This window comes from Lethenteron reissneri, chromosome 52 (assembly GCF_015708825.2).
Source record: "Lethenteron reissneri isolate LAM-NWPU_2019-01 chromosome 52, ASM1570882v1, whole genome shotgun sequence".
In the NCBI taxonomy this organism is placed as follows: domain Eukaryota; kingdom Metazoa; phylum Chordata; class Hyperoartia; order Petromyzontiformes; family Petromyzontidae; genus Lethenteron; species Lethenteron reissneri.
Genome location: NC_083830.1, coordinates 10,473,198 through 10,498,974, shown reverse-complemented (window position 1 = coordinate 10,498,974; position 25,777 = coordinate 10,473,198). Strand labels below are relative to the sequence as shown.

The window sequence follows — 25,777 nt, the reverse complement described above, 5'->3', positions numbered from 1 at the left end:
ATAATTCCACGGTGATCTTGTAACATGCGTGGGCGCCGCAGCGTCCCCCCCTAAGCGCGGTGCTCCGTTTGACCTGCTACTACAGGCAATCCACTTTGCATGTAGCAGCAGGCAAGTTGATAGTTAACTAATAGTATAAACTATTAAACTAAACAATTTTTAATTTTCCAGATAAGGCCCATTGAGCTATGTAGCTCTTATTTAGAAGTGACCCAGAAATTTCTCGCAGCCAAATGCTAAAATACACATTGATTCTAAATGTGGAGGGGTAAAACCAGAAGGGCCCAGAGAAAAATGCGCACGACCAGTGGGAGAACATGCAAACTCGGGGTCTGGATCGAAACCACGACCTGTGTTTACCAGGCAAGGTAATTAACATCTCGCCACCGTGGTGCCCTATCGAAGTACTCGTGGGATGCCACAGCGCCACTCAAGCGTTCCGGCGCTTTTGGTTAAAATCCACAGGCGTTCGTTTGCCGATTCGTGGTGCGGCGGTGGCTGCGGCGGCTGCGGCGGCAATCGGAAAATGCGACTCGTCGGGAGCCTATTTTTGGGGTGGGGAGGGGGGTGCGCAAGCGATTTTTAACGTTTGTTTCACCAGCCCGAGTGAGCTGCAAACATGTGTTGGTATACAACGGGTGCTACAGATACGACTTCTCCAATCAACAGTTTATTTGCAATATATATGCACTATATGCACAAGATGTAATTCATTAAGTGTTTTTGAATCCTTTTGTTTTTGATCACAAGTTGCATTCGGGAGCAGTAATTATGCCACGCACAATTTAATCGTTACCTCTCTGTTATCGGATATTTTAATGCTTCTTGGGGTTGATGGATCATTCAAGGATGGAAAGGCTGCTAAACGTACCAAATTCTGTCCGAGAATTTCTTGTCAGTTTACAGGATTATTGGCGTAACTTTTTTTCTTCCCAATAGCGTACGTGTCTTTTTTTTCTCGTCGCAAATCACCTGGTGTGTCATCGATGGTGTGGAGAGGCGATGACGCAGTCGCGGCAACGCTTTTTTACGTGTCGCGTTGCGAACGTGACGTGGCGCTGAGTAGCCGAAACTCTCCAGCGTGTGTGTGGCTGCATACGCGTCTGCCAATAATACTGTGCGCGCACAACACGTTCGATTTGTACCGGGTGGGGGGGGGGGTGCCAGTTTAAAAGTAGTTGGTGATACGATTTTGATTATACTATATACTGTATCGCTAAATCCCGTGTTTGCACAAATGTAGCGTTAGCGTTCAGTGGTGGGGCAGGGGGAGGCTTGCGAGAGGTGGTTGTGGTTCGGTGTAAAACGACGACGCGTACGCAAGTGTTCGGTAAGCGAACGACACCCTCGCCTTGACGGGCAAGATACGTGCAGTTGTATTATTTATCTCGTTTTGGTTTTAGCCTCTTTCTAAAAAAGTGATTTGTAAAAGTTGAATGTTTAAATTTGTTAATAAACATGTTTTGAGAAAATTTTGAGACGCCGCGAGACATTTGTCCGATATCACAGTCTTGAGCGGTCCCGTGTGCAGGTGCTGCCGTACGCTCGCCAACACTGGAGCAGCAAGTTGTCTCATTCCACATTGCTGTTGTGGGCACCGGTCTGCAAGGACATCCACTGTTGACTTCCCACCAGTTGATTTTGGTGATGAAATTATTGACGGTTATCTTCATTCTGAATTTGACGTTTTCATGACTGCAAGGATCCATACTCTTTGGTTCTTTCGGTAAAGTCACGTAGGTATAAAATATATTAAATCATGATGTTTCGGGCGCAACACAAGCGTCCGTCATCAGGTGGGACAACTACAGCAAAAAACAGTAGCTGAAATGGGCAAAATAGCTGCAAATATAACGAGATGTCTACGAGTGGACGGAAATCCTCGAGCACGGCAACGCAAATGTCATGATTAGAAACTGCAGTTCACTTGGGTGGATGTGGAAGACCAAAATAAGGTAATTGGCTTTACTATATATGGATATAAAGAATAAGTTCACCGATTGGCTGACCTGATATTTTATCAGGTAAGGCCCACTGAGCTTCCACCGCTTTCAGTAGGCCTCGGCAAGATAAGGTAGTTTACCCTTTTTACCGGGTAAAAGGGTAAAGGTGTCGACATGCCAAGGGGTAAGGTAAAGGGTAGGGTAAAGGTAGCTCGGAAGAATTACCAGGTAGGGTAAAGGTTTACCGCTAAAAGCTCCGTGGCGCAGTCCGTGGCCTCCATTTAATAAGTAATATTTAAAAAATACTTTATTTCAAACATGCTTTTATGAAATGTACTAGTACTGGCAGAACTCCACGACTCCAGGAAGTGTCCCCGGGGTCGGTCGCCGTTGGCCGACGGTGCCGATCCTCGGGGTGTGTGTGTGGCGATCTCGCCACTCTCTCTCTTCCCCACTCCGCCCTCTGTGGCCTCACACTTTCCCAGTCTCCGATCACTCCCCTACTGCTTCCGGTTTCCCCCCTTATAGACCTCAACCCTCTCCCCCACGTGACGTAACTCCTCCCCCCATGACGTCACCTCCGGAAGGTCGTCCACACCCGCATTACACCACTCTCCCCCGTAGAGAAAATCCAGCCGACCTCGGCTGAACACAACTCCAACAACAATGCGAGCGAACACGACCAAATACGAAAAAGGACACAGAACACACAATATTATATCGAAGGACAAGAACACAACACAATAATTAACGAAATGTGAGGGATTTTGAGCGGGTGCGGGTCGCCGGACCGTCCCGGACGGTCCGGCGGCCCTCCCGCCGAACGAGAACGTGGCAGGGTTTTAAGAGCGACAGGTTGAAGTTCGTCTGTCGTTATTGGAAGCCTGGCAACGTCCCGGTCCCCCAATCTTGCCGGCGCAGCATCAGGGGCGTCCCGCAATCGCGTCCGCGGCGGGGTTGGAAGGGCTGCGGGTCTCAAAGGTTCCGCAGCCGTGTTAGGCGCACCCCGAGCTGAGTCGTCTTTCCCCTGCCACGTTACGGCCGGCTCGTCTGTAAAAGGCACAACAGGCGCTCTTGCAAGGTCAGCAGGCACAGGCAAAGGCGCGTCGGCAGCAACAGACCCCGGCAAGGCAATCTCAGGAGATGACGCATCAGGTCGAGGGGCCACGTATGGTTTCAACCGAGATGTGTGGACGAACCAACGCCGAGATCCAAACCGAACACGCGCCGACTGTGGGTTGGGAACCTCAATGAGGCGAACCGGCCCCTGCCATGGTTTGTGTAACTTAGGAGAGATACCTGGCCACACCTGTGGATAATGAAGCCAGGCCAGGTCCCCCGGTTTCCAGGGGCATTCCCCTTTTGAACGTTGTGCACACCTCTCATTCCGAGCCTGGGCTTTGGCCGTAGCCATGCGGGCCCCTTCACGCGCCACAGTGACTTGGCGAACGGTGTCCTGAATATAGTCAGGAAGAGGCTTAGCAGGTCCCCTCGCTCCGGTTCCCAACTGTTCATTAATCGGCGGTACGTTTTCACGACCGTACATAAGAAAAAACGGCGAATATCCTGTAGCCGCGTGCGGCGTCATCCGGTACGCAGAAAGCACCCCAGGGATATGCAAATCCCAATCCGATTGTTTTTCACTAACCGTATGGCACAACATGGCGGACAGAGTCCGATTTAGCCGTTCCACCATACCATCCGTTTGCGGGTGGTAGGGAGATGTCCGAATTTTCTTTGTTCCAAGAGCCGCACACACCTCCCCCAACAATTTAGACGAAAAATACCGGCCTTGGTCCGTAAGGAGCCTCTCCGGCGCCCCCTTGTCCATAACATACCCAAATAGAAAGGCGTCTGTGATAGACGCCGCTGACTGGTCAGGCAAGGGCCAGGCCATCGGCCAGCGGGAGAGGTACTCCACCCCTACCAGCAAATATTTATTTCCCCTAGCGGATGGCGGAAAGGGTCCCAAAATATCTAACGCCACCAACTCATTAACTCTAGACACTTGAATAGATTGTATAGGCGGCACATATGGATGTTTAGGTGGCTTACGGTGGGCACAATCGGGACACGCACGAACGTGTCCGACGACATCCGTCGTCATGCCGTGCCAATAGTAATCTCGCTGCAGCGTCAATAGGGTCTTTTGCACCCCCAGATGTAAAAGCGTGTCACAATGCAGAGTCCTAATCAATTCGTACCGCAATGATGCCGGTACAACAAGACGCCAGCGTTCCTGTATTCCATCCCTCCACATCAACAAGCCATCACGGAGAGCAGTTTCCGGCACACCCCCCGCACAGAGATCCCTTTCTCCCTTCACTGGCCGCTTACGTAATGTCACCAAAGAATCATCCAACATTTGTTCTCGGATCCACACGGACCTCGGAAGATGTAAAATGCCATCAGCCGGTCCCCCATCAGCCGGCCCCGGCTCAAGCGGAGCTTCAGGCACCTCGACTGCCAACGCGACAGGCTGAGGGGGGTGCTGAATCGGGCCACACCTATGCGTCCCCGACGCACACGCGCAAGGGGATCGCTGCGGCAGCCTGGAAAGTGCGTCCGCATTAGCGTGACGCACTCCCTTCCGATGGTGAATTTGGAAGGAAAATTCTTGCAGCGTGTCCAACCACCGCGCCAGCTGGCCGGATGGTTGGTCCATTTTAAGAACATACTGCAAGGCCGCATGATCCGTGCGAACAATAAACGAACGGCCGTACAGGTACGGTCGAAATTGGCGGAGAAAAAAAACAATAGCCAAAAGTTCCCTGCGTGTGACGCAGTAGCGGGTCTCAGCGGGAGACAAAACCCGGCTACCATACGCCACCACGCGTTCCACACCACCCTTGGACTGAGACAACACCGCCCCAATACCCGTGTCACTCGCGTCCGTATCCAGAATAAAGGGATGTTCAAAATCCGGATAATCCAACGTCGGCGCCGTAGCCAATAGATCGCGTAGGCTTCGAAACGCTGCCTCCTCTGGTGGTCCCCAAGCAAATTTATGTCCTTTTCCCGTAAGGAGATGCAAAGGCCTCGCGATCGTGGCAAAATTTGGAACAAACCTCCGATAATATGAGGCGAACCCCAAAAACCGACGCACATCCCCCACCGTGGCAGGGGTTGGCCAGTCACGGACGCACGCAGTCTTGTCCGGATCCGTGGCCACCCCATCCGCACTAACGATGTGCCCCAGATAACACACGGAGTGTTGCAGTAGGTGACATTTCTTAGGCTTAAATTTCAAATTAGCAGAACGCATCCTGGTGAACACAGCCTCCAACCGCGATAAATGCTCGTCAAATGTGCGGCTGAAGACGATAACATCGTCTAAATATATAAGACACGTCTCCCACTGCAACCCCGTTAATACCAACTCCATTAACCTCTGAAAAGTGGCAGGGGCCGCATTCAGCCCCATCGGAAGGCAGTTAAATTGGAATAACCCCTGCGGCGTACGGAAAGCAGTTTTTTCTCGCGAGGACTCGTCAAGGGGAAGCTGCCAGAAGCCCGAAGAGAGATCTAGCGTTGAGAAGAACTTCGCCCCCGACAAGGCATCGAGAGAGTCGTCCATACGCGGCAGGGGATACGCATCCGCCACCGACACTTTATTTAATTTACGAAAATCTACACAAAATCGCAATTTGCCATCTTTCTTTTTGACCAAAACAACAGGCGCGCCCCATGGGCTGTTAGATGGAGATATTATGTCCGCAGCCAACATGTCATCCACTGCCCCTCGAACATGCTCGCGCTCCGCCGGACTCATCCGGTGCGAGTTTAACCGAATAGGGGCAGCGTCCCCTGTGTCAATATGATGGTAAAGCAACGAGGTGCGTCCCAAGTCCAAATCGTCAGAGCTAAACACATCAGAATAGCTCAATAATAATTTACGAATCGCACAACGTTGTTCCCCGGAAAGAACCGAATTCTCCGCACACAATTCAGCGATCCAGCGATCATCTGCAGCTCCGGCCCCCGAAACACATCCGACAACCCCCCGGCTGGACAGATTATCATGAGCTGTAAACGCAGTAGTGGCATGTGCCACAACAGTACCCGCCGGCACACACACACTTTCGGTACCCGCGTTAAGCACTTGCAAAAACGGCTGTTGGTCTGGCCGGACAATAGTTTGTGCCCCAACCAGCGCTGATCCACCCGTAATAGCGGCGGACGGCGACAACAAAACACCAATCGCTCCTTGACGACCAGGTACAGGCTTCCGATAATGCAAGGGAATGAGTATCTGTGAGCCAGGTGGAATATCGACAGACACCTCGGACAACGCCTGCACCTGGGCAACAGGATCAGGTCGCCCCCAGGGCGACGGCAAAAACGCAATCTTTCGGCCTTCCGGTAGTTCAATGCAGTTCTCATTAATTCGAATCAGAATGGGCATTTTGGCCAGAAAATCGGTCCCTAACAAACAAGGAACCGCAAGAGACCTCGAAATTAACACAATTCCCGAGGCCGACACTCCCCCGATAGCGATGTTAGCGTTCACCTGGCCCACAATGCCCATGCTACCCCCGTTCGCGGCGACGCAGGAAGCGTATGCGGGACTCACGGCCTCTGGTGGGATGTTCAAGAGATGAAATATTACATCAGAAATAATGGTCGCGGACGCTCCAGAATCTACCAAAATCCGTACGTCCACCCCTTGTATCGACCCAGGTATGGTGGACGAACCGGTAGCGGCCGCGACAACCCGCCGAGCCAACTTACGCCACTGCGTTACCGAGCGACAAGGCGCAGTCGATGGCCTCCCGTTATTAACAACACCCGGATCGCATGACAACGGTGATGAGTGAGGTGTCAAGCCTTGCCGGGTGTCTGGTGCGCACCGACTTGCCTGTGCTGGCGAATCCTTTCTTGGAGCGGCCGCAGTCGAGGCCTCCTGCTGGGGCGGACCCGGAACGCGGGCCCAGCAGTCCCGAGCGTAATGGCCCTTACGCCCGCAGCGGAAACAGTCGATGTCGTTACGGCGCGCTGCGGATGCCCCGTCCCGACGTGGCCATGTCGGCGGCGCAGCCCGTGGCCCCGGCCCCCCTCGGCCCGTCCACGGAGCCGCGGCAGCCGACAGCTCCTGCGGGCCCCTGTCGTCTGGCACATAAACTGCCTTTTTGGGGTCCCAACCCAAGGCTCCCCCTTCGACGATAGGCCCCCCCGTCCACGCCGTAACCTGCTTCCACCGGCGCAGGTTGAACTGGGCATCAAGACATTTGGCCGCAGCCCGGGAGGTGAGCTTCTCATGACCACACACCGGCATAGGAATGCCGAGATCCCGGGACAGCTCCAGCATCTTCCCCAGGATGAGAGGTTCCAGCAGGTCAGGCTCCGTCTCCGGGTATGCAGCCATAGCCAGTTCCAGCACCGTGCCCCTATACGCCACCGGAGACTCCTCGGGTGCGCGCTGTCATTGCACAAACCGGCGATGAGCATCGTCCGGTGGCTCGTAAGCGTCAGCCATTTCGTCGAATACACCTCGCAACGTTTTCTTCTTCGCGGCTTTTATCGAGCGAAAGAATCTAACAGACTCGTCATCGAGAAGAGTCGGAAGAACTTCTAATGCCTCGGCGTCAGTCCACCTCGCCGTGCGTACCGCTGCTAAAAATCTGCAGGCGAACGCACTCCAATCGCCCCCGATGGAGAATTCTTTTACAGTCGTTAAGTGACGACTGCGACCTCTTGGCGCGCTCCCTCCAGCCGCTGACTCATCGGGTGGCAGATTCAACATGGCGTCGCAACGTGGTGTCGACAAGATGGCGGCCTTACGCCGCGAAGGGGCCAAAATGGCGGCTTCCCGCCTTTCCTCGTGCGCCACGCCCAAGATGGCGTCCTCACGCCGCGTGGCTGATGGCGTCGACAGCGAAGACAACCCGGGCTCCTGCGGACCACCAACATCTCCTCCAGACGCCGTTCTCGGCGTGACGAGCTCACACAACTGTGCAAGTATGTTCTTGAGAGTTTCAAGTTGCTCCGCCATCTGACTCCATCTTAAATCCACGTCCTTTGGTGCAGACGGGTCCGCCGACGCGACGACCTCTTGGACCCCCGGACCAGCACTCGTCCCAGCACGGATCTCCTCCTCTGCCGGAGTCAGGTCCACCGTAGGAGAAAGGTCTTCGTCGTCGGAAGAAGAAGCCGATGCCGGAGACGGAATATTCTTTTTTCTCAGTTGTTTTGCCATGCCGTTACACTTCCAACACCAGTGTAATAAAAGACTCGGACGCTTCTCTCTGTCCTGTGTCCTTTATTTGGGTTCGGTCTCTTTTCCCTCACGGCACTCCCCCTTACTCTTTGCTCTGCAGCCCCAGGCTGCTATCGCTCACGTAGCCCACTTCACAGCACTCCCCTATATACTCTTCGCTCTGCAGCCCCAGGCTGCTGTCGCTCACGTAGCCCACTTCCCTCCTTGCAGACCCGCTGCTGTCTCGTAGTGCAGACCCCCGCTGCCCAACTCCACCCTCGCAGACCCGCTGCTCCCTCTGCAGTCTCCTCGCTGCTCCTCCAGCCCCGGGGTCGGTCGCCGTTGGCCGACGGTGCCGATCCTCGGGGTGTGTGTGTGTGGCGATCTCGCCACTCTCTCTCTTCCCCACTCCGCCCTCTGTGGCCTCACACTTTCCCAGTCTCCGATCACTCCCCTACTGCTTCCGGTTTCCCCCCTTATAGACCTCAACCCTCTCCCCCACGTGACGTAACTCCTCCCCCCATGACGTCACCTCCGGAAGGTCGTCCACGCCCGCATTACACATGTACTACATCGCTGGAACTAAAACACAAGAATAACTTCCATGTGCGGGAATTGAACGCAGGCATTGTTGTGCAAGCCACAGTGGGCAGACATGCATATAACATGATATGCCAGAAAATAGGACTCCCCATTAATTGAAATTATATTGCAAGTCAAGTCACACTATCAAATAAGGATGGGCAAGATTAAGGTCCATATCCATATATTCCCAAACGGCACAACGGACAACTTGGTCAGTTTTATTGCGATTGTTATATAACGACAGCAGCGCATTTTAAGTCCGATGGAAAAGGAAGTTCACCAACAAGGCATTGTGGGTTTCTCCTTTAATACCGGACAACCTGGACCCACATTTCCTTGGCGTAATTTCACAGGCATGATTGTGTTCAGGCTGATTAATGAGAGCCTACTGTTGGCTTATATCCATATATTGCATACAATTTTGAAATTCACATTTTTCTTATAAACAGAAACATTTTAAGGCACTTAAGAGTTTTATGGAAAAAAGTCAAAGGCTGAAGTGTCACCATGCTCAAATGAGCCATGCTAGGCGGTGGAAATTCCACAGTTTTGCAGCAAGTGCAACTTAACTAGTTATCGATAAGCGCTTACTCCGTTTGCAGAGGCAGTGCCTGGTTAATTTGTTTCACGACTTTGCTGTGACTTTTGATTTCCGCGCTGGACGTGTTGGGTTTACGAGCCCTTTGTCTTACGAATCATTGTCTCCATCATGTCCCACTGCTCCTTTGAGACCTGAAAACAACATCGACATCGTCAGTCACCATCTTCGGTGTTCGGATTAGCACGGTTGGTGGCTACGAACGGTGCAAAAGAATTTCAACATGCATTACTGGCTTCTGGCAGCGTGAATCTGGGGGCATCGCGTCACCGTTGCATTAATACCAAAGCACGTGAGTGTCTGTTAAAGCGAGATCTTCACTAAGGGTGTCGCTCCACTTGGCTAATTCATTAACCCCATTGTCAAACTCAAGAAACCTAAGACGGACATCTAATTGCCTTTTAACTATCCCAAGAACAAGAATTGGAATGGGTAACAAAACCTTTGCTGTTGAGTACCAGCGTGTTGTATTGCGACTGTTGTTGTAATGTTCTTACCCGCACCTACTGTACATCTGTGAAAAAGAGCTTTATAGCTTATCGGATTCCTTCAATATAAACACTCTGATATTCTGAACGTTTTGGAACAACCTTGTTCCTTCCTTAACATCGTAAACCTTCCTTTAAAACATATCCTGAAGCAGAACATTAGTGCTGGATACAACCGCATTTGCGAATATGATTTGTAACTTTCGTTACCCGTGTATCGATAGTTAATTTTCAGTTTTATTGAGGGATTGTGTTGTCTTTGTGTGGTCTGGGACTGTTCTTGCTGTTGTTTTGTTGCCTTTTCCAACCTTGGGAATTGATTTACTCATGGCCTTTTAACTTATATACTTAATATATTTTATGTATTTAAGTGATTTGTTTACCTATCCTATTCTTCAAAAATCGTGTTTTTGTTTTGTTTGTTGTAACTTTCTGACCCACCCCTACTGGACATGTGAAAAAGAGCTTCATAGCTCATCGGATTTCTCCAGGATAAATACAGATTCTGATTAAGCAAATAGTCACTGGTCAGTAGAGACCCAAACGTAACGGCTACAGGGCTGGTGCGACGCGACCTACTCGATCTAATCCAGCCGTACCTGTTTGAGACCGTTAAACTCCCCAGCCATCGACACGTACTCTCCTCCATCCAGCCTCACCACCTGCAAGAGAAAAGTGGCATTTGAAGGTGGCGCACGGTAGCAAGTCCAACTTTCTCTTGCTGGAATTAGTGACGTAAATGTGCACGTGTGAACCGCCGCAGAGGCAATCGTTCGCCACAGGAGTTCGAGATGGAACAGTGGTCGGTTGGCCGCAACTCTGGCCCCTCTCTGCTCCACTGCCACGTGCGTGGTGGCCCACATTGTAGTGGCGTTAGTGGTAGTGGTGCGGGTGGTGCATCTGTCGGTCATCTCAGGCAGTTAACCCATTACACATGGGTCTGTCCCGTGACCTGTTGTCAGCAAACCTTAGACACTTCACGTGGCCTCAAAGTGCACCAAGCCTTACACAAGTCCTGTGGTGATGTCACCGCCACTTAGTGGCGAATGGCGGCTATTGTTGGTGGTGGTAGTGGTAGGATTATTCAACATCACTTTTGCCAGACACGCTGAGGATAGGCTTGCGGAGCCCCAATCTGGTTTCAGAAAAGGGCGGTCCTGCACAGATGCCATATTTTCTGTCCGTTTGCTACAACAGAGGTGTAGGGAATTCCAACAAGACCTACATCTCTGCTTTATTGACCTGGTCAAGGCCTATGATATCATCAGTAGGCCTGGGCTCTGGGTTGTTCTTCATTAAGGACCTTCATGATGGTGAGCGGGCCCGGGTAATACTACGTGGCCGGGAGTTGGAGCTATTCCCTGCTCACCTTGGGGTGCAACAGGGATGTCCTCTGGCTCCTATATTATTTAATATCTATTTCGATCACGTAGTTCATGAAGCCTTCGATGGCTGTACCAGAGCAATTTTCATCTGGTACAGATACAATGGGAGGTTTATCGATGCCCAGGTGCGGTCAAGGAATGGCTCCCTATTGGTCAACCATGTTATGTATGCCAATGATCTGGTAATATTTGGGTCTTTCGGTAAAGCCACGTAGATATAAAAATAATAATATCACGACGTTTCGATCGCAACACAAGCAATCGTCGTCGGGTGAAAAATATAGCAGGAGAGCTGCTGAGGCAGGAAAAAATATATGGCGGGAGCGCTGCTAAGGTTTGAGATGGGTGTAGCCCAAGGGTCAGTGGGCGGGGCTAGAGATGAAATTTGCATGTAAATGTAAGATCGTAGAAATCTTGACAAATGAAGCTGTGGGGGTGGCCATTGTATTGTGAGAGATTAGCATGTCAATGTAAGAAGTTTACTTGTAAATGTAAGCTTGGAGAGAGCTCGGAAAGAGCCATCGCCACATGGAGGTGGAAAAGGATGGCAAGCCGCCATTTACTAACACAGTTAACTGTGGCTGTGTTAGTGAATGTAACTCAAAGAGTAGAAAATAACTGCTAACATAAGCAGGTAGGAAGGGAACAACACAGCCAGTTATGACCTAAACTGGTTAATAACGTCCTTCCAATGATTGCTCAGTTTGTACCCATTATCTCGGTTGAAATTGTGTCTGTTTATATATTTGGATGGCTTCATAAACGAATCTTTGCTGATAGCCAGTGGGTTTGCAGAGTACCTTCGTCTTGGCAAAATAAATTTCGTGTGTGCCCACAGTGTTATAAATAATGATCAGCCACGGCTGAGGTATTGGTCCTACCGTGTTTCAGATGTGCCTTATGTTCACGAACCCGGTCCGAGACATGTCGCTTAGTTTCCCCAATGTAACTGCTGCCGCATACATAGCTTAGTTTGTAGACACCGGGGTATTGCATGTCAGGGATCACATCCTTCACAGATGGGATCGAATCACGAATTTTATGTATGGTGTTGAATCGTACCTGGATCTTGTGTTTTTAACCGCCTCTACGGGGAGGGTTCCCACACAACTATTAGATCTTTCAACAAACTTTGAGACAAGAAGGCTCATCTGATCGAGTCGCGCACATTTCTGAAGAGATGCCGCGACACTAAGGTCATACCGATCGCCTTTACACTCACATCTGCTGCTGACACTTCTCCTAATGCTAAACGGATCTTGTTCAGGGCCAGCCTAGCCCTGATCACAGAGAGATCCTTGAAAGACCTAGACAAAGTCCCATCGGTGAGCTCCAGCAGGCAAGGCTGCGTTGGCTGGGTCATGTAGCCCGCATGCCCAGTCACCGCATGCCTAAACAGCTTTTGTTCGGTCGGATAAAGGGGGCTAAATGGGCGCAGGCACGGGCTAGAGAAGAGATGGAGTGATGTGGTACAAGAGGATGTGGAGCTGAGTGGATTTGCCAATGACTGGTACCAACGGTGTCAAGATCAGCCTCTGTGGACAAGGATCATGAAGAAACGCTACTGGGCAGTTGGAGGTGCGGGGAAAGGACAGCAAACTCAACACAAAAAGCATTTCTAAACAAATGAGTTTTAAATCTTTAAAAGTGCACAGCTCCAGTTGTTGGTGATAGTGATGGTGGTGGTGGATGTAGTGGCACTCACGGCGCCGCTGGCCCAGCTGGCGTAGTCGCTGCACAGGAAGGTGGCGAGGTTGGCGATCTCCGGCATGGTGCCGAGGCGGCCCACGGGGATCCGATCCAGCATGACCTCCTCGAACATGCCCGAGGGGTCGAGCCGGCTGAACGCGCCCTACACGGCGGCATCACCACCACCAAAGACAAAGATCCCCCGTGTAGCCTTTACAGACTGTTGGAGCAAGTGCTGTTAGCGAGTAGCACCTATGAAGGCCGTGACGGCACACGAGGGGGGTGGGTGGCCAACACCATGCCCGACCGCCTTTGTCTCCCCAGTGGTGATGTTCACACACCGCACCAGGTACTCATTTGAGGCCGAGTCGACCTCGGGAAGGCCAAGGACCAGTTGATACAATCGTCTGGGGGTTTTGGACACGAGCGGGAATCGAACTTAGGTTGCCGGGTTCGTAGCGCCACCACTCCCCACACACATGTACACACACAAGCAACATACGACATACACAAACATACACATCACCACCAGCAGCAGCTGTAGCAGCAGCTTCATAAAAACCATCGTCATTAATATCATCGGGGTCGTCAGCAGCTCCAAAGCCAACCTTTGGTCATCAATGTCAGTTGGGGTGTTATATTTGTAGCTGTCATCATCAGCAGTAAGTCAATACCATCAATGCCAACACTGCTATATTTTCGTACTTCATGGGCATCGTCGGTTTTATTACCAGCATCACTGATGTCATGAGCACCAAAACCATCATCATCAATATCGTTATCGGCTTACGATTTATAATCTGCATCACTAGCATTACAATCTTTTTATTATTGTCAGCACCATACACGTATGCTCTGATGCTTGACAAAGTGGCACTGCAGTTGAAAAGTGCTTGACTCTAAATCCGGGGGGTAAGGGCGGGGGCAATTCATGTCGAGGGAAAAAAGTGGTCATCCTACGGAAAAACTGGCCCTCGCCATGGGAACGTGGATTTACCACCAGTGGCTCACAACCATCAAAAGCAATAAGTTTCACCCAATTGCTCGGTTGAGTTGGGAGATGCAGGATTGGCATGCATAGCTGTGTTAAGTCGCACATCACTCATTATACCGTGTTGCCTATGTTCTCTCTGAGCCACCGGACTCATCCCCAGAAACCCACACACCTCACCTTGGTTCTGATTGGTCCGGGCTGAATGACATTGAACCGCATGCCATACCTACCCCATTCTGCAGCTAGAGACCTGGAAAAAAAGGGACGGCATTACAACCCATTCGCAAATTACAATTCCTCGTGACCCGCTCTGAAATATACCAACTCACACCGTATTTACAGCCTCACGATAGCATTCCTGTCCCTTCTTTCCCCATCATTACCCCTCAACCTAACGTCGCATCCATGTTGTACGATGTTATAAAAAACAATTGCATTTAGACACTTTTTTAAATCCAAATCATCTTAATGAATAGATTTCAGATATGATTTGTGATAGGTACAATACAAAATATGATTAGGTTTTAGACAAAACTTCTGCCACAAGGACATCACCTTAAAAATTGCAATGTATCTTCTTACCAGATTGTGATATATTTCACAGGGATATGACCTATCACGGGTACTGTAAGCAGAGGTGTGGACTCGAGTCATGTGACTTGGACTCGAGTCAGACTCGAGTCATGAATTTGATGACTTCAGACTCGACTTGGACTTGCATAACAATGACTTTGTCCCACCTCTGAGGTGTGGACTCGAGTCATGTGACTTGGACTCGAGTCAGACTCGAGTCATGAATTTGATGACTTCAGACTCGACTTGGACTTGCATAACAATGACTTTGTCCCACCTCTGACTGTAAGATCCAATCATGTCTGTCCAGTGCTCGCTAAGCTGCATTGGCTTCCAGTTGCCGAACGAATACATTATAAGGTCGCACTCATTACACGCACAAAGTGCTTGCCACGAATGAACCACGATACCTTGCTGATCTCATCAATGAGCATAAACCATCACGCAAACTTCGGTCATCCTTGCAGCAGCTTTTGGCTATCCATTGAATAAAAACGGTCACGGCATCACGCGCTTTCAGATGCGCTGCTGCGGCCGTCTGGAACGCTCTTCCAATGTTAGGAAGCTACTGGAGCTTAACACTTTTAAATCTATATTGAAAATTAATTTCTTCAGAACTGCTTTGTGGTTTGTTTGTTGTCCTTTCCCCGCACCTCCGATTAGCACGGTTGGTTATGTATGGTGCAAAAGAAGTTCAATATACGTATCACACCAGATAATGACCTCTTACAAGAATGTGAGAACACCTCTCACCAGGTCAACATTCCCACACTCACTTGTACATGGCCTCCACTCCAGCCTTAGCCGCTGCACTTGGCACAACAAACCCCGAGCCACTCTCGGCATAAATGGTGGTGATTGCCAGGAACGCAGCACCTGTTCACATGAGCGAGAATTATTTTTATTTCAGCTGACATCTGTCTCATGAACTTTTTCCATGCAAAAAAAAACTAAAATTATTCCTGGCTCAGCCAGGTAAGTGCTGTGGAAGAGAGCTGAACACGGACGCATCTCTGGGCCTAAAGTGAACATTCCACATTGCTGTGACAGGGGCCACTCCCCTTTGAGCAACCATTGCAAACTTTCCACACAGTGGTACACAGTGTAGCCACCCTGGGGAAATGGATGGCCCAATTGACCCCTGACCACGATTTTAACTTACGGTCTTCTGAATTAAATTTGAGCACTCTAATCTCTAATGCAGGTATCCCTCGATTTACGAAAGGAAGGCGTTCTTTAAAAAACACGAGTACAATAAAATATTGTAAATCTGAACGGCTTTTCCGATTCATTTAATACAACTCAACTGCTAACCTAAATATATACACCTATATCATTTTCCACAATACAATAATAATAATAATAAAAAACATGAAGATTAAAACGACTGAATAATAATTTAAAAGGAAAAATTTAGCTTTCATGGAAAAAGATCTGACTGTAAAGGTGCTGTGGAGGTGTGTTGCTGTTGCACCGTGGGGACACCGTGAGACTCTGTGGCCGATCGATGCCGCAGCCTCCCAGGTGGCTCTTCTGTGACGATCTCACGGCACGTGGCCGTAGTGAGATTTCATTCACGCGAAAATTAGATTTCGTTCATCGAAAAGTGTCCTTAATTTGTCAATTGTGTTTACACGAAATGTCGTAAACCAAACGTTCGTAAATCGAGAGATACCTGTACTTGGGGTTAATTTTCTAAAATGTTTGGTTTGGTAGAAGATACCAGCACACAATGGCCTATTGTAGCAAAGCACACCGCACGTTCAACGTCAACTTCATCGTCGTGACCATCATGATCATTTGTCGTCGTCGGCGGCCACGATGGCACAAAAGCAGCGGTCACCTTTGCCGGCCTGGATGAGCCGCTTGCCCAGGTGCCAGCGTGACGAAGGCCGAGCCGTTGAGCACGATGTCTGTGATGGCGCGCCACGCGTTGGGGGAGAGACGCTCGCTCGGGGACACAAAGTTTCCCGCCGCGTTGTTGATGATCACCTGCAAGCGCCTCCCATTAGCACAGCTGGCTACGCATGGTGCGAAAGAAATTCAACGTACGTACGTACAAGTAATTCATGTGAAGGCAAGAGGGGTAAAGGCGCAGCCCTGCAATTGCTCGCTTATGCCACTGCAGCGGAAGGGCCTCCTCTAGAGGGAGCTATAGAGAGGCCTCTTGAGGGAGCTCTCAAGCTCTAGAGCCCCGATAATAAAGGTTTTTTTGGGCTAGATTGTGTAAATATAAATATGTCAGAATAGGTTTTTCCCCTTTTTTTCTGGTAACAAAACTGAAACCTTTTTACAAGGAATCATGTCTGCAGTAATCAGCTTCAAGGACAATGCATATATTGTCAGTGTTTTTTTTTTGCATTGTGACCACAAGTATTATGGTTAATGCAGACATGATTCCTCTTAAAAAGGTTTCAGTTTTGTTGCCAGAAAAAAGGGGGAATACCTATTCTTCTATTTTGGTACTGGTAAAGGAGGTCTCATGATATAAATGTGTCATTAAACCCGCCACGGCCTGTCACGTAAATATTTATATGTACGCAACCTAAATGTAGTGTAGCCATTTATATACCCGCGTGGACAACGGTGGAGGGAATTAAGAAACTTTCCCGTTGTTTCAATTGCCACGCCGGTAGATCAAATCAGCGACCTCTGGATTACAAGTCAAAAACTAAACTAAACGATTTTGTATTTTACAGGTAAGGCCCACTGAACCATATAGCTCTTTTCAGAAGCGACCTGGCCACAAATGATGGCTCAACGAAGTGGCTCATTGTCACGTGGATATGTAGAGCAGCCAAATACTCTGAACGTGTGACGTTGATTCTAAATGTGGAGGGAAAAACCGGAGGAACCGGAGAAAAATCCACATGACCAAGGAGAGAGAAACACCTCAAACTCCAAATATAGAGCAAGCGTCAGGGTCGGGATCGAATCAACAACCTCCTGTATACCAGGCGAGGTAGTTAACATCTCACCACCGTGGCACCCAAACACAGATGAGCGGTGTGCAGTGAGCGCAAAGTGAAGGAGCGACCTCCGACCTGGGGCAGCCCCGCAACCTCCACGGCGGAATCCACGGCCGCCTTCACTGACGCTGGGTCCCGCACGTCGCACTGCACGGCGTGCACCTAGTCAGGCACAGGGCGCACACCAACATCACCACCGGTACTAATTAGCAGGAGTACTATCACTCCCACGAATACCATGACCATGAAGTAACACTGATATACAGCACAAGCGCCGGTAGCATCTTTAGAACCATCACTACCACTGTTAGAACCACACCGAGTACCAGCGCCATCACCAGAACCAGCACGACTAGCACTACCACTTGCAGCACCACCACATTACCATAATCACGAGTACGATCAGCACCAGCACCCCCACAAGCACAGATAGCGCGACCACCAGCGCACAACGATGAGCACCACAATCTTGAATTGTAACCACCACAAACGCAATAATAACAGACCAAAAAACGCATAGTTGGAGACATTCAGCAAAGTGGTGATAATAAAATAAACTTTTTATTTTACTAAGTCTCACTGAGCTATAAAGATGTTTTTTCAGAAGCAACCTGGCCACAAATTATAGCTTAACAAAGTGGCTTATTATGTGGAAATGTCTACTCTAAATGCATTTTAAAATAAAACTGTCATTACAGAATGTACATTATTGTAATATATTACAATAGCACTAATATCACAAGTCCGGTAGACACACACATCTCATTCTCAAGGATGGCTGATCACCCATCACATGTCATTGTAAAGCAAAGAGGCATCCTGTGGTGTATAGAGGACTCATTTGTCGAGCACCTTGTTTCCCGTCTCGGCCGTGATCTCTGCTGCTGTCTGCTGCAGAACGTCCAGTTTCCTGGGTACAATAAACAAAGCAGCACTCTAGGGGGCCGTATAGTACAGCAAGTAGGTTATCCATCACATCCGAGCGACGCTGCAGTCAAGAGTGTTTAAGTAAAAAATGGAAGAGACGTGAGTTCAAATCCTAGTCAAGGTTTGCAAGATTGCATTTGGTGTTGAAACATCGGCAGGAATGTATGTACTTATGCAATTGTACTTATACATCTTATTGGTTCTTTCGGTAAAGTCACGTAGAAGGGAGATAATAAAATAATAAAACACAATAAAATAATACAATTCTCACGACGTTTCGGCCATAACGCAAGCAGCCGTCCTCAGGTGAAGAACAGGTCTGTCGGAAAGACTGTCTGTCGGAAAGACCTGTTCTTCACCCGAGGACGGCTGCTTGCGTTGTGGGCGAAACGTCGTGAGAATTGTATTATTTGATAATGTGTTATTTTTATTACTTTATTATTTCCCTTCTACGTGACTTTACCGAAAGAACCAAGAAGATGAATCCCTGCAGTCACGAAAGCTTTAAATTGTACTTATAAACTTTGTGACTTGCTTAGCTTTCCTATACTTTGCACTGCCATCTGTTTTTGTATTGTTTGTTGTTGTTACTTTCTGACTCGCCCCGACTGGATATCTGTGGAAGAGAGCTTGATAGCTCATTGGATTCTTCTAGTCGAAATAAATATTCTGATTCTGACTTGGCTCACCATCCATTTAGAGTAGATAAAATAAGAACGATCGAATGGGAAGTCAACAGTCACCCGACGGAGAGGATGGCTCTAGCCATGCAGACATTCCACCACCGGTTCAAGAGCTACGAAGAAGATGATTGTTGCTCAATGCTCATGTGAGCAGTGAGCCACTTTCACTCAAGACTACGACTCAAATTTCCGCAAGAAAGGGCAGCGTTAGTCAGATGCGTATTCAAGGACAGACGGACGGTGGTGAAGGCGGCCACCTGCTGGCGATGACGCACTGAGCTCCAAGGGCAGACAGCATGGACACCATGCCCCGGCCCAGCCCCGTGCCACCACCCGTCACAAACGCTACTTTGCCGGCGAAGGTTCCAGGGGGCAGCATGGGCGCTGCCTGTGCCGGGAAGTGAGAGGCGTGAGGCCTCGACTTGTCATCGCTCGCGCGTCTCCGCTGCTCGCCCAAGCCCTAAGGACACAATGGGGGGATCGCTGAGGCTTTGCCAACAAGCCGCGTGATGGCAGCAACGGCCCGCGCGCGGTCGCTCATATGTCCTTTTTCGCTGTACAAGCGAGACGAGCCGGGGCTGTGCCGAGCCGGCTTTGCCATGCGTGGCTCATGGAGGCATCAGATTACTCGTTATATATTTCGGAACACATGCCGCCCCTGATGTCACACGTAAGTGTACTGGTTTGGCAAACATGATTGACCCTGCTCTTGGCCCTGCTAGGCCCAGAGTCAGATGCCTTGTGAGGCCAGAGTTGTTTTATGGTACGGTTCTGTCTTGATTTGAAGCTTTCGTGACTGCAGGAATCCACTCTTTGGTTATTTCGGTAAAGTCACGTAGGTTTAAAATAAAATAAAAGATGCTTCTGGTTCCACTTGGCTCAGCAAATTGCAAATGACTCTCAAAGATTTGTTTTGGAGGAGGGTGGGGGGAGCAGCTGCCCCTTGTACCCTGTTTCCTCTCAAAAGTCCAAACATTATAAGACAAAACCCACTTGAAGGGCATCATTTATACCTGCAATCGTGGTAACTGTTTTTTTTCTTCCTATAACAGGTTGTTAGGTATCAAGGTCAGCGTGAACAAGCCTCCGTTTCAAAGTCGGTGAAATGTCAATGTATCAACTCACCATTTGAACATTATGGCAGGAACCCGGGGTCCCATAAGCCCCCGGCTCTCGTATAAACATTATATTATAATGTACACAAAAACTTTGCTCTTTTTCACCAATGGGTTTGAAGGATGGTGAGAAGTGTTGGATTGTTAAACTATGCCTTTAAAACTGAAACTACTTACCTGCAGTACCTCTATTTAAATACACTATCGAAATTTTTTATACACCCCTCTGTCAATCATCGTGTTTCTCAAGTGTGGATTCGTGAACACACTTTGTAAACAATACATACAATAGTACGCGTTTTCAATGCGCTGTTCATATTGTAACAAGCGTTTATACTAATGTTACTCTACAGAGTAGTGGGTCACCGCTCCTCTTATCCACATTGATACCAGCGGTATGTGGGGACTATGGCTTAACCGCAAAATAAATCTGCACAGATGTATACGGACAAGAGAAGTATTATCAAACAGGTGGAATTAACGGTGCAACGCATCTCATCTGTTCTGCAGGTAATAGGATCGTCATCGATTGATCCTGGCTGCAGACATTGGTAGGTTACAAATAATAATGAAGATAAGAGAGCAGTTTTACCGTATTATGCATACCGTGGTGACAAATAAAGGACTCAAGTCATGTAGGCAGTAGTAATAGGTTTTTACCCTTTCAATCGGTACAAAAACTGACACCTTTATACAAGGCATCATGTTTGCAATAACCACAACAAAAGCAGTCAAAATGCAAACAAAAAGAAACAACTCTGATGATGATCATGATATGCACTGTCCTTGAAGTTGATTGGTCCACACCCGAGACAGCTTTTCTTCGAGCCTAGTTTCCATTGGTGTTGAACCAGATGACGCCAAAGGGCGTATAAATCAAAGACAGTGCACTGTCAGTATTGAGAGGTCGGGGTAAGCATTTACACTATGAGACCTCCTTTACCAATGGCAAAATATAGTAATAGGTTTTTACCCTTTCAACTCATGTAGGCAGTTTGAGCAGCTTTGAACAAGACTTATTATCCTGCCCGTACCCGAGCATGGAGTGCATTCGCTTGTTCAGCTCTTCTGCGCATTCATCCTCGCTGCTGCGCTTGGACACGACATGACAACAGAATGATCCGCGCCAGGCGGGTCGAGGCGTTTATGTGCGCGGAGGGACGGAGTCGCTAAAAATAAATTAATTACGATTTAGACTTCCGTTTATTCGGAACCCCAGGGTCCCGCCATAAAGTGAATTTGTTCTCATTGCAACGAACGGATGTTGTTGGGGACACAACAATGAACGTTCATCAGGGAGGGGGCAGGGGGTAGCATTAACAAAGGGAGGGAATGTTAATAGTATGTAGAAGCAATGAAACATGTGAATGGGAGAACGGTGGCAGGAGACCCGCAGCGGAGCAAATAATGCATTCCCTGTGGAGAACACAAGATACACAGTTAATGCCAGTGAGTGGACTGCGGTCTGAAAGTCACTGTAAACGTGAACAACAATCAGTTAAGATCCGAAATGGTTTTTTACGTCCTTCCAATGATTGCTGAGCCAGAATCTATCTTCTCGGTTGAAATTGTCTCTGTGTTTGTATATGTGGATCGCCTCATGAACGAATCTCTCATGGTAGCCAGATGGCTTTCAGAGAACCTCTGTCTTGGAGAAGTCAATGTCATGTGTCTGTAAAAGACGTGGTTCCAGACATACAGTACCCTGGCGTCTACAAACTAAGTTGCCTCTGTGGTAGCAGTTACATTGGAGAAACCAAACGACATGTCTCGGACCGCATCCGTGAACATAAAGCAGACCTGAAACACGGTAGGACAAACACCTCAGCCGTGGCAGATCACTGTTACAATTCAGTGGGCTCACATGACATTGACTTCTCCAAGACAGAGGTTCTCTGCAAGCCATCTGGCTACCATGAGAGATTCGTTCATGAGGCAATCCACATATACAAACACAGAGACAATTTCAACCGAGAAGATGGATTCTGGCTTAGCAATCATTGGAAGGACGTAATAAACCATTTCGGATCTTAACTGATTGTTGTTCACGTTAACGGTGACTTTCAGACCGCAGTCCACTCACTGGCATTAACTGTGTATCTTGTGTTCTCCACAGGGAATGCATTATTTGCTCCGCTGCGGGTCTCCTGCCACCGTTCTCCCATTCACATGTTTCATTGCTTCTACATACTATTAACATTCCCTCCCTTTGTTAATGCTACCCCCTGCCCCCTCCCTTTGGTGCTGCTGATCCTGCATAATGCATGGGCATAATATGACTTTGAAACCCCCCCCGCCCACCTCCTACGCATTGCCCATGAATATGCTAAATTCCTCTTGATATGCACATTCTTTTGTTAAGGCGCTCTTCTTCCACCTCCAACTCAGCTTATATATAAGCTCCTAGCTTGGCAGTGTCTCATTCTTCACCTGAAGACGACTGCTTGCGTTGTAGCCGAAACGTCGTGACAATTATTTTATTATGTTTTATTTTTATTATTTTATTACTTCCCTTCTACGTGACTTTACCGAAAAAACCAAGATGAATCCCTGCAGTCACGAAAGCTTTAAATCGAAAAAAATGAACGTTCACTTTACAATTTCTCAAACAAAAACATTGGGGCAAATGAAATCGCAATGTCTCGGCTCAAACTTGGGAAGGTGTTCATCTCCACTGGCAGCCCTCATTCAGGGGTGGATATTCCGCATTCCCGTGGCAGGGATCGGTCCACCCTTGCTGATCCTCTAGGACTGTGGTTGTTTACCTGGGGTAGCACGCACCCCTTTGGGAGTGCGAGATGCCCTTGGGCAGATTTTTTTTTAGAAGGTAAATAATCTAAAACACAAATGAGGAACGTAAGTACAACTACTTTGTTTCATCAAACCCCATGTACGCATTAACATGATACATGCTTTACCGATTGACAACCCAAGGGGTGCAAGGCTGCAGGCAGTGAAGGTTAACAAACACTGCTCTATAGAGTTTGTGAGCAGTGGGTCAGCCCTCTTACCGGGGGGGCCCTCGCTTCGGGTCAAACAAACAGCAACAACGTTTCACCTAATCTTGGTTCTTTCGGTAAAGTCATGTAGAAGGGAAATGATAAAATAATAAAATAAAACACTATTATTTTATTATTTCCCTTCTACGTGACTTTACCGAAAGAACCAAGAATATGAATCCCTGCAGTCACGAAAGCTTTAAATCAATATAAAAATTTTCGCCTGCAACACCGCGGCCCTAGAATAAAATTGTATAAAACCCACGCCACACATTTGCACAAAATTGACGCTTCCATTTATGCCACCACCGCCGCCGTGGCACAAACACGTGGGGGGAGGGTAAAGTGGGTAAGAGGTCACGACGGCGGAGACACGAAGCCCGCGGCCACGACTCGACCACTCACCGTACCGCCTGAACGCTTGGGAGTGGTGATGGTGGTGGTGGGACACGTCGCCGTTTGTTCAAAGTGTCGAGTGTCGAGAGTTGCTGCCGGAGGCTCAGAGTTGCGAGCGACGGCGGGAGACGTCGGGTTGGGCCTTGTACCTGTTGCCTTGACAACAGAGGCGCGCCTCGCCTGGCGAGCGAGGCCCGCAGCAGCAGCAGGAGGGGGGAAGAAGCCATGGCGGGCGAGGGCGACGAGCGGACTCCTTGCTGCCGCTGATGTTGTTGTTGTTGCTGCTGCTGATGTTGTTGTTGTTGCTGCTGCTGATGTTGTTGTTGCTGCTGCTACTGATGATGTTGCCGCTGTTGTTGCTGATGTAGTGACATAAGAAGGGAGGGGCTGCTGGGGGCTCTGGGACCCTGGGTGGGCCAGACGCTTAAGCCTCTTGGCGTCAGGCGTTGAGTTCCCAGGCGCTTAATCCCTTTGGCGCCGCCAAAGGGGGGGGGGGGGCTGTGTGTGCTCTGTGAGATATCTGGGGGCGCACACGGCCCCACCCCTCTTTGGGGACTGGGCATAAAAGCAGAGCTCCCTGGACGATCAGGGCCAGTCGTAACTCAAGACCCAAGACCCAAGACCAGCCATCGGAGGACCCTGGGACGCTGTGAGAGCCAGTGGTGGGACTCTGGAACTCCCGACTCTACGACCTTGTGAGGGCGAGTTCCAGAGCGTAGCCAGAGTAGAGTATCTAGGCTGTGTACCTAGGCTGTGTACCTAGGCTGTAACAGAGTATCAGGAGTGTTGGAGAGTTGGAGTGTTGGACTGTTGGAGTACTGTTGGAGTGTTGTATTGTAATAAAGAAGTTACCTCTACAAGTGTCTCCGGAACCCGTTACATTTGGCGTCAGAAGTGGAAATGGAGACAAGAAGTAAGCCACATACCTTCAGTCCTGACGGCAATGTTGAGGAGCAAGCGGCGACGGGGCAGCCAACTCGGGCCGACAACGACGCCGCACCGCCGGCTGAGCAGTCGTCCACCACACCTGCCAATCTTCCTCCAGCGTCGGGAGCAGCAATGGAGGAAACGCTGCTTCGCCTCACCGAACTGCTCCACGCCACCGTCTCCATCCTGGACGACATGCGTCGCTCACAGGCGGAGACAGGAGGGAGAGAGGCGGCGCAGCGGCCGCGCCATTCCGCCGGCTCCAACACAAAGATGGTAGCCGTTCCCGCCGCAAATACATCCGGGTGTGTCGTCACTTCTGCCGGGGGAGCAATGACCGCTGGGAGCGACGTCACTTCCGGGCCCAGCGTCGGCCAAGCAAACGATGCCGCGTCATCAGCGCTGCGTCCCTCACCACCGGGTGACAGCTGTCTGCAACCTAGCAACGCCGCATCATCAGCGCTGCGTCCCTCACCTCCGGGTGACAGCTGTCTGCAACCTAGCAACGCCACGTCATCAGCGCTGCGTCCCTCACCGCCGAGTGACAGCGCTGCGAACGCGAAGCCAGCTTCAGCCGGGTTGCCAGGCAACGAGCGCTGGGCTCACGTCCAGCAATGCCTGCCGGAACTCAAGGCATTTTCTTCAGAGGGGGGTGAGTGGGCAGCGTTCGAACGCCGGTTCGTCTCTCTTATAGAGACGTCCGGCTGGTCGGAGTATGAAGCGCTCCAGGGCCTCCCGGCCATGCTCGACGACGACGCCCTCGCAGCACTTCTTGCGGTGCCACGAGCGAAACGTGCCACGCTCACGGATGCCCTTCATCAGATGCGGCTGATTTATGGACCCCCATCCGAAGCACGCCTCCGAGTCGGCGATGGGGTACCGCAGCGCGCTGCTGGCCATGGAGCGGGTTGCCTACCCTCGCATGGATGAAGATGCTGTGGAGTCACTCGTGCTGCAGAAGCTCATGAGCTTGGCCCACCAGCTTCGAGTTGCCATGCCGACAGCCGACGACGACTTCACGTCGCTACGTGCTGCCAGGTGCATCCAAGCACACCTACATTGCGATGAGGACACGACCATCGCCGCCTGTGCAGGCCCACCTGATGCACAAGCCTATGACGTGCATTCGGGGCCTCATCAGGCCTTCGCAGCAACAGAAAGTCGCGGTTCGTCCAACTGGTGATCCCAGCGAGATCACCACCAGCGGGACCGGCCAACCTCGCGACAGAATGGGGCGTCCATCATCTGCCACAACTGTGGCCTTCGGGGCCATGTGGCGTCCGGCTGCCGGGTCCCCCGACGCCGGATTT

At 49.9% G+C, this 25,777-nt stretch overlaps 1 protein-coding gene across 1 annotated transcript; it reads right to left on the bottom strand.

Annotated features, from left to right (window-relative positions):
- Positions 1-9,012: 9,012 nt before the first annotated feature.
- Positions 9,013-23,830, bottom strand: LOC133355984 (2,4-dienoyl-CoA reductase [(3E)-enoyl-CoA-producing], mitochondrial-like). The gene is given in 11 exon segments (XM_061573454.1): positions 9,013-9,456; positions 10,410-10,472; positions 12,901-13,047; positions 14,056-14,128; positions 15,228-15,327; positions 16,295-16,328; positions 16,330-16,443; positions 17,496-17,582; positions 18,273-18,330; positions 19,288-19,490; positions 23,690-23,830. Coding segments are annotated over 11 exon segments (1,017 nt in total). The 5' UTR covers positions 23,768-23,830; the 3' UTR covers positions 9,013-9,396.
- Positions 23,831-25,777: the final 1,947 nt, after the last annotated feature.